Source organism: Phyllopteryx taeniolatus, chromosome 6, assembly GCF_024500385.1.
Source record: "Phyllopteryx taeniolatus isolate TA_2022b chromosome 6, UOR_Ptae_1.2, whole genome shotgun sequence".
Classification (NCBI taxonomy): Eukaryota; Metazoa; Chordata; class Actinopteri; order Syngnathiformes; family Syngnathidae; genus Phyllopteryx; species Phyllopteryx taeniolatus.
The window spans coordinates 2265898-2283936 of NC_084507.1; the positions used below are offsets into that span (position 1 = coordinate 2265898).

At 43.0% G+C, this 18039-nt stretch overlaps 1 protein-coding gene across 2 annotated transcripts; it reads right to left on the reverse strand.

Annotated features, from left to right (window-relative positions):
* Positions 1-1955: 1955 nt before the first annotated feature.
* Positions 1956-16193, reverse strand: dync2i2 (dynein 2 intermediate chain 2). Of its 2 annotated transcripts, none has more exons than XM_061777089.1 (9): positions 16033-16193; positions 13763-14023; positions 13573-13682; positions 13275-13432; positions 13095-13204; positions 7905-8072; positions 5490-5605; positions 5250-5407; positions 1956-3267 (listed from the first exon to the last, which is right to left on the reverse strand). In XM_061777089.1, exons 1-9 carry the CDS (start codon positions 16108-16110, stop codon positions 3029-3031), a joined length of 1398 nt encoding a protein of 465 aa, XP_061633073.1. In that variant the 5' UTR covers positions 16111-16193; the 3' UTR covers positions 1956-3028. The 2 variants fall into 2 exon arrangements, with proteins under 2 accessions (XP_061633073.1, XP_061633072.1); XM_061777088.1 differs by having other exon boundaries at positions 5490-5722.
* Positions 16194-18039: the final 1846 nt, after the last annotated feature.

The window sequence follows — 18039 nt, forward strand, 5'->3', positions numbered from 1 at the left end:
GAGTTTAAGGTGGAGGTGGGACTGCGTCAGGGATTAGCCCTAAACCCCTTCCTATTTGCAGTGGTTATGGATAGGTTGACAGATGAGGCTAGACTGGAGTCCCGTGGAGCATGATGTTCGCAAATGACATTGTGATCTGCAGTGATACCAGGGAGCAGGTGGAGGAACAGTTAGAAAGGTGGAGGCATGTACTGAAAAGGAGAGGAATGAAGATTAGCCGAAGTTAGAGAATATATATGCATGAATGGGAGGGGTGGAGGGGGAAGAGTGAGGCTACAGGGAGAAGAGAGAGAGAGACGGTGGAGGACTTTAAGTACTTGGGGTCAACGGTGGTAAGAATGTGAAGAAACAAATCCAAGCAGGTTGGAACGGGTGGAGGAAGGTGTCGGGTGTGTTATGTGACAGAAGAGTCTCTGCTAGGATGAAGGGCAAGGTTTATAGAACAGTGGTGAGGCCAGCCATGATGTACGGATTAGAGACAGCGGCACTGAAGAGACAACAGGAAGCAGAGCTGGAGGTGGCGGAAATGAAAATGTTGACGTTCGTTCTAGGAGTGACCAGGTTGGATAGGATTAGAAATGAGCTCATCAGAGGGCCAGCCAAGGTTAGATATTTTGGAGGCAAAGTTAGAGAGAGCACATCGAAGTGTGTGGTTTGGACACGTCCAAAGGAGAGAGAGTGAGTATATTGGTAGAAGGGTGATGAGGATGGAGCTGCCAGGCAAGAGAGCTCGAAGAAGACCAACGATAAGGTTGATGGATATAGAGAGGAAAGACATGAGGGCAGTTGGTGTTAGAGAGGAGGATGCAGGAGATAGGTTCACATGGAAAAGGATGACACGCTGCGGCGAACCCTAACGGGACAAGCCGAAAGGAAAAGAAGAATGTGTCAGTTTTACTTGTATTTAGTGGCGCACACACGCTATCAACGCTCTGAGTTACCGAAGGTTCCGGGGTGCGCGCCCAGAGTGAACTTCCCAACGCACCCTATGTTGATATGTTGTGCGTTTGTTGTGTCCGTGCAACTAAGTGTAATGCAATTATATGCTCATAAGGATATCTGGGTGTGTATCTGAAATGGGATGTATTAAACAATTGTATACAGTGTTGTGTCAGCATGCAGCCAGTAATTTCTATCAACTTAATAGTTGGCATGGTAGATGAGTGATTAGCATAGCCACCTCACAGCTCAGAGGTCGTTGCTTTCAATCCAGGCTCGGGCCTTCCTGTGTGGAGTTTGCATGTTCTCCCCGTACTTGCATGGGTTTTTCTCCGGGTACTAAAAATGCAAATTGATTAATTTAAATCTTCTAAATGTCCTTTATATACAGTATTTAACATGCATTTTCTAACATTGTTCAGTGTTGAACCTCAACAAAGTGTGGAGAACAAACAGAGATGTATGGTCTGGGTGTCCGGCCTGAGAAAGATCAGCCCTGCTGATTCGTGAAAGCCACATTCTCCATCTTTTCCTTGACAAATGTTCAGTCTTGTCACCCTGATGCCAAATTGGTGCCGGTAAACGCTGAAATGACTTTATGCCTACCACCTGTATTGTTGCACCCAAACACCGCACAGTGATGTCACAATCTTTTTAAGTTGGGTCTCAATTTTTTCTATTCAAACGCTAAATAAGTACCGGATGAAAAAAACAATGCGTCGACCTCCAGCATGGGAGCCGTGTCCGCTGGGCCGCTACGTCACGGGAAATCTGTACAGCATGCATGAATGAGCTCGTGGATTGACGTTAAACCTGACATGCATCAAAACACGCATCAATGCAAAACTTAATCTTTCGACAGTTTTAACTTAATGAATCAGTGTGCTCTTACAGATGCACAGCAGTAGTGTAAAAAAGTGTTTTTAGGCTATATAGTTTACACGGAACTAATAGGAAAATAAAAAAAAATCACCTAAAACTCTTAATAGGAAAAAAAAAAAAAAAACGAGAATCAATTCACAAATTAGGAGCACTTTTAATGATATACATGAAGGCAATATTTGCAATGGTACTACCACTGATGAAACTACAAACATCCAGCGCTATACAGGTACATTTCCTAAAACCTGCAAGGAATGTGACATCAGAATTTATTGGTTTTTCCTGTTCAATCATAGCAACTCCCCTGATTCGAACAAGCCTCGCAAACAATATAAAGAGGACAAAAATAAAACAATCATACTGCATACAAAATAGTGTCATCATTTGCCCATCCATCCATTTTCTATAACCACTTTTCCTCACTGAGTGGGAACTGAACCCATATTGCTGGCACCAATTAGTTGAATGAACCACTACGCAATCTGTGATCTATCATCACGTTTATGGTCAAAATTAAGTGAATTACAATTTGTTGTAATTTTATCCTCTAAAATAAAGTACTGTATATTTACTTTTAAATTTAACATTATATAGACTGAGAATCTTACTGACTTGATGTGTTAACTTTTTTTTTTTAATCAAATCCTACTGCTGTAACTCCTGTAGTGTTGTTTTTTTTTAACTTGTCTGTCTCAGTTTAGACTCAGACTGATTTATATTATACGCAATATGAAATGAGAGGGGAGCATGTGGAGCCAGTGCGGTACAGGTTGTAGCCCAAGAAATGGACAGTGATTAGTGCAAGTCTCTCTTGCTCTTTTTTTGTTTTGTTTGCCAGAGCAGAGCCCATATTTTGCTGCAGTTTTTGCACATATTCACTCAAAACCACTGACAATTTTCATCCGCCTGTGATGACCAATCTTACAGTGGAACTAATTTTGCCAGCAACATTTTGCAAATGCATGTACAGGAACGACAATGGCATCACTATTACGTCTTCAATAAGAGAAAAGCAGCTCAGTTTGGTCCGAGGTGAGATGACCGAGTATAGAATAGTCTATGTTCATGTAAAACACCTTCTGAGCTGTATTTGGTCCACTAGCTTTTGACTTGCCTTGTGAAACTCCAAACCCACAAGACACATGGCTGCAACTGAAACCGGCACTCCTAATAGTCCATTGCAGCAGTCTCCATCCATCCCATCGTGTCATTCTGCTACTTGATTGGCTATCTGCTCCAGGAGATGGCTTTCTGTGGGGATCTGCTCTGTCAAATCAGTGCTGAGCTTCCAAACACCAACTGTCCCGTCTGTTTTACCCACTGCAAGGAGGCCAGTGTTTTGACAGTTGAAGGCCAAACAGGTTGCAGCGTGGCCAACGCCTCCCGGGTCAATTGTGGCTGCTGGTCTCAGGGATCTGCGACTCAGATCGAATATTTTCACCTCACCTGGTGGAAAGAAGAGTGCTCAACATAAACGAATACATCTTTTGCAAAGCAAGCTTTTCATCCATTTCTCAGCGAACACATTTCAGAAAGTTGCCGATGATTTGATTTTAAGTCCAATAGATTTGTACTTAATCTTTTGGAAATGTTTGTTTCCACACATTTATTGTTAGATTTTTGATTTTAATCATCATATATGTGCAATACATTTCAATTGAATCATTAGTTAAGTAAAAATCATTTTCTTATATTCAAGCACAATGCTAATGTTCAAACTGTGCATGATATTACAGTGCCTTCCAAACATGAAATACTTAACACGCTAACACTTGGGCCTGCTACACAACTGTATTTTCATGTTGGTGATACTTGGAAAAGCCAAGTATTTTTTGATATTATACTTGGTGTAGAAGTTTGAGAACCTTTGCTTTATATAAATACATAACATTTCTTTGGAACACAATTGAGGTTCGCATGTTGGTGTGAGGCTGCGTCATGGACGACTAGTTAGCATAGCTGCCTCACAGTTCTGAGGACCCGGATTCAAATCCGGCCTTGCCTGTGTGGAGTTTGCATGATCTCCCCGTGCCTGCGTGGGTTTTCTCAGCTTTGTCCAACTTCCAGAAAACATGGATGGTAAATTAATTGAAGGCTCTAAATTGTCCGTATGCATGAATCTACAGTAAGTGCGAATAGTTGTTTGTTTATATGTGCCCTGTGATAGGCTGGCAACCAGTTCAAGGTGTACGCCACCTCTCGCCCAAAGTCAGCTGACGTAGGCGCCAGCACACCCGCGATCCTAGTGAGGATAAGCGGTACGGAGAGTGGATGGATGTTGGTGTGACCCTTGACAACTTCCAGTTTCTCACATGGCCCCTTTGGAAAATTAATTGCCCACCCCTGGCCTAGTGGGTTTACATACTTTTCCACACTGCACTATTGATAACTGGATCGATACTGAAATATTGATACCTCTGATACCTGATCTTTATGGTCAAGAATTGAATCCTCAATCAAAATATCAATACTTTTGATCCTGCAGCCATTCAAGGTAGTGTAGCTCATGCAGTGGAAAGTAGGGATGGACCGAAATTTCAGTCGCCCAACCTCGATGCTTTCCACTGTTCGGCTACTAAGGGAAATGCTTGTTCCATATTAGACGCCGCCCCAGCTACCTATGAGGTACAGCTAACGTGACCAAAAACAATGCCGAGGCGAACGTTGTCAACGCGGCATAAGTCACGAATCATCACATCAATGGCAGCGAATAACCTACAGTATACTTCTGACAAGTATCGTTATCAAAAAAGAGGAGAAAAGGGGAAAGATGGCGACGCAATGCTAATTACTAAACTATCAAGTGACTGGGTGATACAGTACACTTGTCACATAGGTCGGGTTGGAACCGTGTTATTGCGGAGCGTAAACAGCTTTGAAGAGCAAAATAGCAGGCAAATTAATAAGTGTCTCGATGCTACACAGTCACCAGTACCGGAAATGAATTCGTGTGCCACCGCTACATCACTTGAGAAAATGGGCCTATAAGGTTAAAAGCACATTAATATAACAAATATTTATAAATTAAATTACCTGCATTAGTCCCACAATTGGGGGAATTTCCATTGTTTCAGCAGTAACAGCGGATACAAGAAATACAAAAATTGCTTGAAAGAGACATTTGCCTGCAACTGCGACCGCCATTACAAGGTTGATACAATACATACATTAAAATAAAGAGTGAAGCCGTAGTTTACTAACAATTACAATTACAGAGTAATGATTACGTTGTGCAGAATTATTTTTATCCTATGACAATGTACTGTGGTAATGTTCTTGACATCAATTTAAAATATGGAATAGATTATATTTAAGATGTTTGAGGTGGATGGGACTTATAGAATGTCATTGCATGTTTTCTTTCTCCCGAATGCTACCGTCAAACAATTTTTCCTGACTGAGTGAGATTTCCTCCACTTTGACACTACCTTGTTCCGTGGCTGCGGCAAAAAGCAGCGGCCTGGTCGGAGACCACTGCACCTTAAAAACATAAGTGTCCGACACTCGAAGTGAGCGCAGTGGGTTGGTCTGCAGCAGGGAATGAAGATGAGCCAGGCCATCAGTTCCCGCACTCAAAAACAGGTTCCTAAAGAAAACACATCAGTCGCTTATGAGTCACCAGTTATATTTAGACTCATTTACTCACTGCGAAGGCCTTAAATCTGTACCTGTGAAAAGGTGAGCAGTGTATGGAGTGGACGGGGCCGCTGCCAGGCCTAAAGGAGAAGACGGCCGGGGCTCTCAGTGGCACACTGTGATATTCAGATGAGACTGCGGCTGGTGTCTGTGAGGAGAGGGAACACCTAAGCAGAAGGCCACCCTCGGAGCCTACTAAGAATGTGTCTGGGTCCCATGGAGACAGATCCAAGGAGGTGACACCCACAGTGCTGGTGCCTTGGCCCTAAAAACAAAATATAACAAAACAACCACTATATCTGTTTATTTAACTGAGCATTAAAATAAACTCCTATTGACCAATTAAAGACCAAAAAAAAAAAGCAGATAAAATGATGTCAGTATGTCATCCTATCAGGATGTGAACATTATGGTTGTTGCAGAAAGTTTGCTTCATGAGCATACTTTCATCTTACTATTATTTCTTATGTTTACAATTCAAGGTATCTTCATTATCTTTATTTTATTTGTATTCTGTACCTCCAAAAAGACTCAGGACTTCAAGTTATATTTTTCTACATTCAGTGAAGTGTTTTTATATTGTTCTACATGTATTTTATTTGCTTAGTAAGTATGCTCGCCCAACAATAGCTGGGATAGGCTTCAGCATGCCCGCGGCCCGAGTGAGCATAAGCGATACAGAAAATTGATTTGATGGATGGATAGTAATTATGCTAATATCATGTTAGGGTTAATGTATTAATGATTGACTTTGAGGAGTATTGTTTACAAAAGGTGCCAGTAAAATGTTGAATTACTCTCTATAGCTTCTTCAGTTTTCAGTATGGATGCTTTAAAACTGGCTATTTTAAAAAGTTTAAAAACAATAAAAAACATTGTGATAATAATATCGGGCGATATGAAAAAAATGAATCATGATTTTTTTTTTTTTTTTTTGCCAGCTCGCCCAGCACCTACAACCAAACAATTTAATCAGGTTTGACAGTACAAGCTACAACGATTCAGATAATCTCATAATACAACAATCAGCACAGCATGATTTTACCATGCAAAACCAAACTCCTAAGAAACAAATGAAATCGACAGCCCGATGATTCAACCTCTAAGCTGCTTGAAAGTCCTTTAAAGCTGTTCATTTATGAAAAGTTAAACAGAAGCACACGTGCCAGGGAGAATGATCCCACGGAGGCTGTAATGCTGCGGCAAAACGGAGGCCAGACTTTATGGATGTTAAATAAAACCATTTTTTTCTTCTTCCTGTTGTTTTATGATGCTGTGAATTCTCTCAGTTTGCATCCAACATAGTACCGTATTATAGAATTATGTGTAAAACTAGGGCTGCACACATATACACATATTGCACGTAACGCTGATATTTTTTTCGATATATTGCGCAACCCTATGTAAAATGATTTCATATTTTATTTTATTTTCATATATTATCCATTAACATTTTTACTTCTCTTAGGACAGAGTGAGAGAGAGTGGTTCACATATTAGTATTCAAAATATTCACAAAACTCAATTTTGATTCATCTTTTATGTTGTGTAGTGTAAAAAAATCAAAAGTCCGAAGTAAATTTTTGATCCACACAAGAGGAGGCTGGTCTATTCCAGAAAGAAAAGCATACTATTAATGCGTATGTAGAGGTGCTGCAGTATCAAAATGAGTTGTCTTCCTCCAAATTAGGGTTGAGTTAACTTATGAGCTAATGATCTACCAAAGACACTTCAAACATCTATTTCTGGTCTCTGTACTTTTGTCCATACATTCATTCATACAACAAAATGTTGCCTGTTTATGTGATGTGGGAGGAAACCGGAGTGCCCTGAGAAAAAAATAAGTGTGAATAACTCTATGACTCCCGGGCGGCCATTGACTTCGAAAGGCTTTCTGCCAACCGAGACACCACGGGACCATTTGGTGACGACACGGCAAACGCTCCCATATCGCTACATACATTATTATTTTGATATCAAAAGCTATTCCTAAATGTTCGTTTTAAACGGTTCATGAAATAAACCCAATGATTAGTTGTTAAGGACATCACGGGGGAAAAAAATTATGTATTGCACGCTTCATATTTTTTTGGTTTCAAATAAAATTGAAAGAAACCAACATTTTCTCCGGTTTCTGGGAGAAACGGACAAATGAAATAAAACCTACCTATATTCTACTGCTGATGACTAAACAAAAGGGTAGAAACAAAACTTGTTGGTGAAAGAAGGAAGTCTATTCTTTCATTTGGTAGATTCAGTGTGTGTGTATATATATATTATATACAGTCATAGCAATACAACAATAGGGGTACAGAATCCAAAATGTCAGTGCTGGTAGATGAACAAGACCACAAAGCTCCACTTCTGTCATTTCACAGACAAAGAAGATTTGCACAACATGGAGGTAAAACATTACATTCCAAAGTATTCCTGTGTCCGAGCCTTACCTTGAAGCTGGTCCTGCTCGAAAGAACCTGCTGTTGCACGAGTGCAAAGGCTGCTTTCAGGACAAGTTTTCCTTGCTCCGAGCTCACTGTCCACAGCAGAATCCTTCCTCCCGAGCATGCACTTAGAACACCAAAGTCTCTTTTATTCTGCAGGGCCACCCAAGTCACCTACAGTATGTAGACAGGACAAGACACAAACATACAGCTACGTTTTATCATCCTCCTATCCAGCAGTAATATTCACAAGCAAAACATAGAGCTGCAGGTCCAGACTGACTCTCAAATCTTTTCTTATGAGTTCTCCTTTACCACCACAATAGAGTCAACTGGGATAGATTTGCGCTTACCCCCAATCCTAATGAGAACAAGAGCTTTACAAAAAAGGATTGCTTTCCAATCATGAAGAAAAAAAATAATAATAATCATAGAAAAATAATGGAATTACCATCATGTACAATGTAATTGAAGCATGGAGTCAAAAATTATGCAGCAAAAAAAAAAAATAATCTGACAAAGTTTATTTTATTTATATTTTACAGGAGAGCCCCACTAGTCTTACTGTTTGTGTATATTCAGCAGCAGAGTCACAAAGAACAATTTTTCTGTACAGAGTGCTGTAGATAGACGGGTCTTTTACACCCACTTTAACGATAGCTAATCATTAGTTAGTCAGCCAATCGCCGCGAAATAAAGAAACAAACTCACTCTCATGAACCCCAAACGAATACATTCAATCTCACTTCGCAGCAGAGCTAGTTTCAACCATGTACAATAGATACAGTGCCGCGAATGAGTATTGGGCCCCTTCTCAAATTCTTACATTTTTGCAGAATTTCCCCACAAATGTAAATAGACAAATATAACCCAAGCGAACTTAAAATGCTGTTTTTAAATGGTAATTTCATTAAGTAAGAAAAAAAAAAAGTTACCTGGCCCTGTGTGAAAAAGTATTTCCCACCCCCCCTTGTTAAATCATAAATTAATTGTGGCTGATTACAACTTTTGGTTCATTTTCACTGATCAAACCCAAGCCTGATTAACTCCAGACGTGTTCAATCAAGAAATCATTAAAGAGGACAAAGATGTTATGGGGTCAGTGAAAGTAAAATTGATATTTGCATTTATAATGTAGGCGGCACGGTGAACGACTGGTTAGAGCGTCTGCCTCACAGTTCTGAGGACCGGGGTTCAATCCCCGGCCCCGCCTGTGTGGAGTTTGCATGTTCTCCCCTTGCCTGCGTGGGTTTTCTCCAGCCACTCCGGTTTCCTCAATCATCCCAAAAACATGCATGGTAGGTTAATTGACTACTCTAAATTGCCCGTAGGTGTGGATGTGAGTGTGAATGGTTGTTTGTTTGTATGTGCCCTGCGATTGGCTGGCAACCAGTTGAGGGTGTACCCCGCCTCCTGCCCGATGATAGCTGGGATTGGCTCCAGCACGCCCGCAACAATAAGCGTGTCAGAAAATGGATGGATAGAACTCGGTGCACACATAAGGCGCGCCGCATTATAACGCTCCCCGTCCATTTTTGAGAAAATTTAAGACTTAAGTGCGTCTTATGGTCGTGAAAATACAGTAAGTAATATTGTTCAGCAATATCTAAATTTGCACATTCATATTTTGTTATTTTTATTTATTTGAAATTCATACTCAATGATTTAAACAAATAAATCAGAATCAGAATCATCTTTATTTGCCAAGTATGTCCAAAACACACAAGGAATTTGTCTCCGGTAGTTGGAGCCGCTCTAGTACAACAGACAGTCAATTTACAGAACACTTTGGAGACATAAAGACATTGACAAAAAACAATTGTGCAAAAAGATGCAGAGTCCTCTAGTACTTAGAGCAGTTCAAATGACTAATATTGCAATAGTCCGGTGCAATGACCATTGTGCAAAGGGCGCCGAGACTTCAAGGAGTGTATGTGGTTTAAAGTGACGAGTAGTGCGATAATCTGGGACAATGTTGGTTGTGCAAATGTTACAGATACTCTTCAATCAGTGTGCAAATGGAGCAGATGCTACTCTGGCATGAGTGGCCAGTATATGCAAATAGTGGAGCATGGTGAGACAACTACAGTGAGTGCACGAGTAATACATAATTGGCCCCACAGAAATGTGACAATGAACTCAAGTCAAAAAATTGCCAGCTTGTTGTAATGGAATTATAGGTTAGGTGTTTAAGAAGTTGATCGCAAGAGGGAAGAAGCTGTTGGAATGTCTACTAGTTCTAGTTTGCATTGATCGGTAGCGCCTACCTGAGGGAAGGAGCTGGAAGAGCTGGTGACCGGGGTGCGGAGGGTCAGAGAGGATTTTGCACGCCCTTGTCTTAGTTCTGGCAGCGTGCAAGTCCTCAATGGTGGGTAGGGGGGTACCGACAATCCTTTCAGCAGTTTTGATTGTCCGTTGCAGTCGGAGTTTGTCCTTTTTTGTAGCAGCACCAAACCAGACTGTGATGGAAGAACACAGGACTGATTCGATGACCGCTGTGTAGAACTGTCTCAGCAGCTCCGGTGGCAGGCCGTGCTTTCTCAGAAGCCGCAGGAAGTACATCCTCTGCTGGGCCTTTTTGAGGACGGAGTTGATGTTGGTCGCCCACTTCAGGTTCTGAGAGATTGTAATTCCCAGGAACTTGAAGGTCTCGACGGTTGACACAAGGCAGCTGGACAACGTGAGGGGCAGCTGTGGCGAAGGATGCCTCCTGAAGTCCACGATCATCTCTACAGTCTTGAGCGTGTTCAGCTCCAGGTTGTGTCGGCCACACCACAGCTCCAGCCACTCCGCTTCCTGTCGATATGCAGACTCGTCACCGTCCTTGATGAGGCCGATGACAGTGGTGTCATCTGCAAACTTCAGGAGTTTGACAGTCGGGTTCGCTGAGGTGCAGTCGTTCGTGTAGAGAGAGAAGAGCAGCGGAGAGAGGACACAACCTTGGGGCGCCCCAGTGCTGATGCTGCGTGTGGATGAGGTGGCCTCCCCCAGCCTGACCTGCTGTGTCCTGCCCGTCAGAAAGCTGTAAATCCACTGGCAGATGGCAAGTGAGACGCTGAGCTGGAGAAGCTTCGATGAATGGAGATGTCAAAGCGACAGGCCTGTAGTCATTCAGACCCGAGATTGCAGGTTTCTTGGGGACTGGGATGATGGTGGAGCGTTTGAAACAGGATGGAACTTCGGACAGTTCCAGAGATCTGTTGAAGATCTGAGTGAAGACTGGAGCGAGCTGGTCCGCACAGACTTTGAGGCAGGATGGGGACACATGGTCCGGGCGTGCCACTTTGTTAGTCTTCTGTTGTTTGAAGATGCGTCTCACATCCTGTTCATGGATGGTTAACGCAGAAGTCAGAGGTGTGATTGTGGTCGCGGGTGCGGCCGGGTGGGTGTGTGGTGTGAAACTGAACTTTTCAAATCTGCAGTAGAAGGTATTCAAGTCGTTGGCTAGTGTGCTATTGTTCTCAGCTTGGGGGGATCGTCGCTTGTAATTAGTCAGCGATTGGAATGCATGCCAGACTGATTTAGAGTCGTTTGCGCTAAACTGTTTTTCCAACTTTGCTGCATAGTTCCTCTTTGCAATGTTAATTTCTTTAGTCAGCTGGTTTCTAGCTCGATTATACAGGGCCCTGTCCCCGCTCTGATATGCGTCCTCCTTAGCTTGGCGAAGCTGCTTAAGTTTAGCAGTGAACCACGGCTTGTTGTTGTTGAATGTGCGAAATGATTTTGTTGGTACACAAACCTCTTCACAGAAACTGATATAGGATGTGACAGTATCCGTATATTCATCCAGGCTGCCAGGTGAATTTTCAAAGACACTCCAGTCTGTGCAGTCTAAACAGCTTTGAAGTAACATTTTGGCTTCATTGGTCCACTTTTTGACTGTTTTCACTGTAGGCTTCGCACATTTAAGTTCTTGCCTGTACGTCGGTATTAAGTGAATTAAGCAGTGATCAGACGAGCCCAGGGCTGCACGAGGTATAGCACGGTAAGCGTTTTTTACCGTAGTGTAGCAGTGGTCTAAAGTATTATTTTCCGTGGTAGGACAGTCGAAGTTGTGCTTGTATTTAGGGAGTTCGTGGTTGAGTTTAGCTTTGTTAAAGTCCCCGTGAATAATGAGGGGTGAGTCCGGGTGTTTTTTTTCAATTTTGTTGACTTGTTCGGCGAGCGTTAGCAATGCGGCGTTCGTGTTAGCTTGAGGCGGTATGTAGACTCCAGCCAGTATGAATGATGCGAACTCACATGGCGAGTAGAATGGTTTACAGTTTAAGAATAGCGACTCCAAATGCGGGCTGCAGTGTGCGCTGAGCACCGTGACGTCCGTACACCATTTGTCGTTGATATAGAGGCATATCCCGCCGCCCTTTGTTTTCCCCGATGATTCCATGTCGCGATCCGCTCGATGAATGTGGAAGCCGGGAAGCATGACGGCGCCATCGGGTACAGCATCGCAAAGCCAGGTCTCCGTGAAGCGCATGGCCGCGGAACGTCCGAAGTCTTTACTGATGTTACTCACCAGTTACTTTAGTATCTTCTTACTCTCACGCACGTAATTATTTGGAGGACTACTTTTAACTTTTACTTGAGTCATATTATTCAAAAGGTGCTCTGCGATTGGCTGGCGACCAGTTCAGGGAGTGTCCCGCCTCTTGCCCGAAGATAACTGGGATAGGCTCCAGCACGCCTGCGACCGTAGTGAGGATAAGTGGTACAGAAAATGGATGGATATTATTCAAAAGTAACAGTACTCTTACTTGAGTACAATATTAGGCTACTCTACCCACCTCTGGTTAGCATTAACCTAGTGGACTTTCGTTAGACAAAATAACATGGTTTGGTTGAACACTAGTGTTTAAATACAGAACTTTTAAGCGTGAGAGGGAGCACTGGTGCAAAGGAATACTTTAAAAAGTGTGTTTTAATAACTTCAGCGTAAGAGAGGGTTAACACTATTAAAAACAGTTTTTATATAATCTTTCTATATCGGGGCTTGTCACCGATGGTTGATGGGTCTGGAACCTATCCCTTGGGGCTTCACTGTAGCGTATAGTGTATATGAAGAAACTTGTATATATGGAAATGTCCAGAAATTATTGGAAGGTTTATTAAAATTATTGGTAGCTTTCTCTCTCTACAAAAGGGAAAAAAGGAAAGATTATTGGTAAATTCTTAAATGCCATCTCCTGTGGACTCACTCACCTGACAAACAGGCTCTCTGTGGCTGTCTGCAGACATGCCAGTTTGTGCCAGTACTGGATCTGTAGACTGACTGGTGTCCCAGATCACCACTTCCCCACTGTGCAGACCACCTGCAGGCACAGCAGCACAGACGCACCTTGTTCACACATGTCACTCACCTAAGGATAATGAGTTCTATACCTGCCATGAGAGCGGGGTGCTTGGGGTGACAACAGAGAGATGTCACTGCAGTAGGAACATCAATGACCAGATCAGCTTGTTTGGTGTTCAGACCTCCATGGTCTAGGTTCCATGTGCAAACATATGACTTGTCATTACTCCAATCACCTTCTGCCATCCTTCCAATCACACAGACATATTGCCTTCCTCACCAAATGAATTACACATGCTTGAGAGAGGCTCACTGCAGGAAAGCTTTTCAACCAGGTTTGTGTTTTCAGAAAGGTAGGAGAAGTCAAGCTTTTGAATGATTTCATACCTGCCATAAGCACAGGCTATTACTGCACCAGTACAACTCCAGGACACGCTTGTTACATGAAGATCTCGCTCGAGTGCCCTAGGATGTTGAAGTTGGTGAAGACACAAAACCTATAAAAATGGCAGAACTGGCAATAAACAGAGAATAATCTTGTGTCTAATATTTTATGATCAATCAATTTACTGCTTACCATCTTATTGTGTTCTTCCCAGTTCACCTGAAAGCCATCAAAAGCATGACTCTTGGAATTTCTGACCAGCTCTCGGATGACTGGGACTTCAACCTGATGTAGGAAGTCCTTCAAGCCGGACAAATGCAACACATTTTGGGGGTCCTGGAGAAATTGGGTCGTTACATGATCCTGGAGCTCTGTCTGTGTACTGCTGATGACACTGGAACGAGTCTGTACTCCTGCTTCAGCACTGTGAATGGCTCTGGTTTGACAACCTCTCTGAGACATGTACAAATATACACACATCCAAACAAGGACAGAATGGAGGAAATGATTTTTCAAAGACATTTAAGTAATTTCCTTTTGTTTATGCTTTATTGGTTGCTCATAAGTGTTTGGCTGCTGTGACATCTGATGACTCTGTCCCGGGCAGGTTTTGTACCCAATTTGAATAAAAAACAAACAAAACAGAGAGCATTCTGATCTGATAATTGTACAACTAGTTGGACACAAAGGAAGACAAACATAGTTGTACAGATTGGCGAGGCAGAGGGCTCATGCAAGGAAGGATTTGCAGCAGGTTAGGGTGATTAAAGACTAATTAAAGATTCATTTTATCCCAGTTTTTGTTGCGACTCGGCCACTGTTCATCCAACGCATTACGAAGGTTTTTATTCTTCATTATTGGGTGCAATTGTTCAACGAGCCACCATGGGGCCAAAGGAAGTTGCATGTGTTAAAGTAGACAAGAAACACCATAGAATTAAAGAAAAAGGCAAAGGAAAGCACGACAATGTCAGATTTCTTTTCCTCTTCCCTATACTCTCTTTGCCAGCTTTTATAGACCATCAAGAATCTTCAATGTGATGTTTCATGCATCCGAGGACAGGAATTACTGGACAGACAACGACAGTAGTAAACAGCGGCTTGAGTGAAGCTTCTGCAGGGCATACGGCCAATCGCTTACTGAGCGAACTACATAATTCACTGCTTGGCTCCAATATAAGCTTTTTACCAATAGAGGGTAGTAAGAGACTATAACATGGTCATACAACCGTAAAACCATGACTTGCATTGTCTTAAATTTCAATATTACGTTCAATAAAGGTAAATTGATGTTCATTGTTTATGTATTTCATTGGTCATTTGAATTTATCTCACACTGTTTTCTGCATGTTAAAGAACGGCTGCTCTCTATAAAATTTATTTTTTTCTTTTCTGTTTCTGTTTTCTTTACTGTCATTCAATAAACACACCGCCAGTGCACATCCATCCATTTTCTACATCGCTTATCCTCACTAGGGTCGCGGGTATGCTGGAGCCTATCCCAGTTAACTGCGGGCAGGAGGCGGGGTACACCCTGAACTGGTTGCCAGTCAATCGCAGGGCACACATAAACAAACAACCATTCACGCACACATCCATACCTACGGACAATTTTAAAGGGTTTACTTTTCAATTAACCGACCGTGCATGTTTTTGTGATGTGGGAGGAAACCGGAGTACCCAGAGAAAACCCACACAGGCACGGGGTGAACATGCAAACTCCACACAGGCGGGGCCGGATTTGAACCCGGGTCCTCAGAACTGTGAAAGGGATGTGCTCACCATTCGCATAACTAGGTGCAAAAAAATATAAAGAAATAGAAGAATAAGGTAACCTAGTGAATGTGCTCTATTGTACTGTCAACATAGCAGCATTATTTCATAATAGATGAAACTATAGTCCAGTGGGGATCTCGTTGGAGAGTGGGTAGTGGCGGTTGTGGGGCTGTTACACTCCATAGACGAAGATTATTGTTGTATATGGGTCTTCAACAGTCTTATTGGCCAGGAGGAATAATCTGTCTCCGAATCTAAAATCATCTGTGACAGAAGAAAGCCAGCTAAATTGGAAAAAAAAAAAGGTTTATAGGACAAGTGAGACCAGCCATGTTGTATGGTTTGGAGACAGATGCAATGACCAGAAGACAGGAGCACAGAGATGGACGTGGCGGAGTTAAAGATGCTGAGATTCTCTTAGGAAGTGACGAGAAAGGACATCGTCAGGAATGATCAATAAATAGTTTAGGGACAAACCCAGAGAGGACAGATTGAGATGGTGTGGACGTGCACAGAAGGGAATTGATGTACTGATGAAGGATGCTGGAAATGGTGCTGCCAGGTAAAAAAGGCAGAGAGGAAGACCAAAGAGATGATTTATGAATGTGATGAGCAAAGACTTCAATTCGAGCAGAAGATGCAGAGGAGATTCTATATTCAAATCCTACGTCGTCGCTCAAACGTACCGACTCCTGCGCCGTCTGCTGAGATTTTCTCCAGGAAGACTGGATACTCACTGGCACTTGGGCTTCGTCCGTAAACATATCAATAAATCTGATTATGAACTGCTAGAGTTAAACAGAGCACTCAACATCCGTCAACAAAAGCCGATTTCTTCTTCGTCTCTTGTGACTGCTTCTTCTAATCATATTAGCGCTCGGTAAGCGTACATTGGGCGTGTTAACGCCACCTTCTGGTACATTGCGATATTACAATGGACCTCACACGATCCTTGGCCGGCCAAGACCTGGGCTTTTCCATCCACATTCCCAAAACATCCTTGTTAGGTCCTTTGAAGAATCGAAATTGCATATAGCAGGCGTGAATGTGAAATGCGGCTCGAGTTCAGTCTCCTGTGAGGGAGAACAAGAACACAGTCGGGAAGTCACGGTACCTGGCTTAAACCAAGATATCAGAATCAGAATCATCTTTATGTTGCCAAGTATATCCAAAAAACACAAAAGGAATTTGTCTCCGGTCGTTGGAGCCGCTCTCGTACGACAACAGACAGTCAATAGACAGAGAACACTTTGGAGACATAAAGACATTGACAAAAAACAGTCACTGAGCAATAAGGGGTTGTTAGTTATATGCTAATGCCGGTACAATTATTATTATTATTTTTTTTGACAATTGTGCAAAAGATGCATAGTCCTCTAGCACTTAGAGCAGTTCGAAAGACTAATATTGCAATAGTCCGGTGCAATGACCATTGTGCAAAGGGCGCCGAGACTTCAAGGAGTGTATGCGGTTTAAAGTGACGAGTAGTGCGATAATCTGGGACAATGTTGATTGTGCAAATGTTGCAGATACTCTTCAGTCAGTGTGCAAGTGATGCAGATGCTACTCTGGCATGAGTGGCCAGTATTGGTCAACAACAGATATGCAAATAGTGCAGCGTGGCGAGACTACTACAGTGAGTGCACGAGTAATACATAATTGGCCCCACAGAAATGTGACAACAAACTCAAGTCAAAAAATTGCCAGCATGTTGAAGTGGAATTGTTGGTTAGGTGTTTAAGAAGTTGATTGCAAGAGAGAAGAAGCTGTTGGAATGTCTACTAGTTCTAGTTTGCATTGATCGGTAGCGCCTACCTGAGGGAAGGAGCTGGAAGAGCCGGTGACCGGGATGTGGAGGGTCCGAGAGGATTTTGCACGCTCTTTTCTTAGTTCTGCCAGTGTGCAAGTCCTCAAGGGTAGGTAGGGGGGTACCGACAATCCTTTCAGCAGTTTTGCTTGTCCGTTGCAGTCGGAGTTTGTCCATTTTTGTAGCAGCACCAAACCAGACTGTGATGGAAGAACACAGGACTGATTCGATGACCGCTGTGTAGAACTGCCTCAGCAGCTCCTGTGGCATCCTCTGCTGGGCATTTCTGAGGACGGAGTTGATGTTGGTCGCCCACTTCAGGTCTTGAGAGACTTTAATTCCCAGGAACTTGAAGGTCTCGACGGTTCCTCCACAGCAGGTCAAGCCTCCCCCAGCCTGACCTGCTGTGTCCTGCCCGTCAGAAAGCTGTAAATCCACTGGCAGATGGCAGACGAGACGCTGAGTTGGAGAAACTTGGAGGAAAGGAGTTCAGGGATGATGGTGTTGAATGCTGAGCTGAAGTCCACGAACAGGATCCTCACGTAGGTCCCTGCACTGTCGAGGTGTTCTAGGATGAAGTGCAGTCCCATGTTGACTGCATCATCCGCAGACCTGTTCGCTCGGTAGGCAAACTGCAGGGGGTCCAGCAGGGGACCTGTGACGCTCTTGAGGTGGTCCAGCACGAGACGTTCAAAGGACTTCATGACCACAGATGTCAAGGCGACAGGCCTGTAGTCATTTAGACTCAAGATTGTAGGTTTCTTGGGGACTGGAATGATGGTGAAGCGTTTGAAACAGGATGGTACTTCGTACAGTTCCAGAGATCTATTGAAGATGTGTGTGAAGACTGGAGCGAGCTGGTCCGCGCGGACTTTGAGGCAGGATG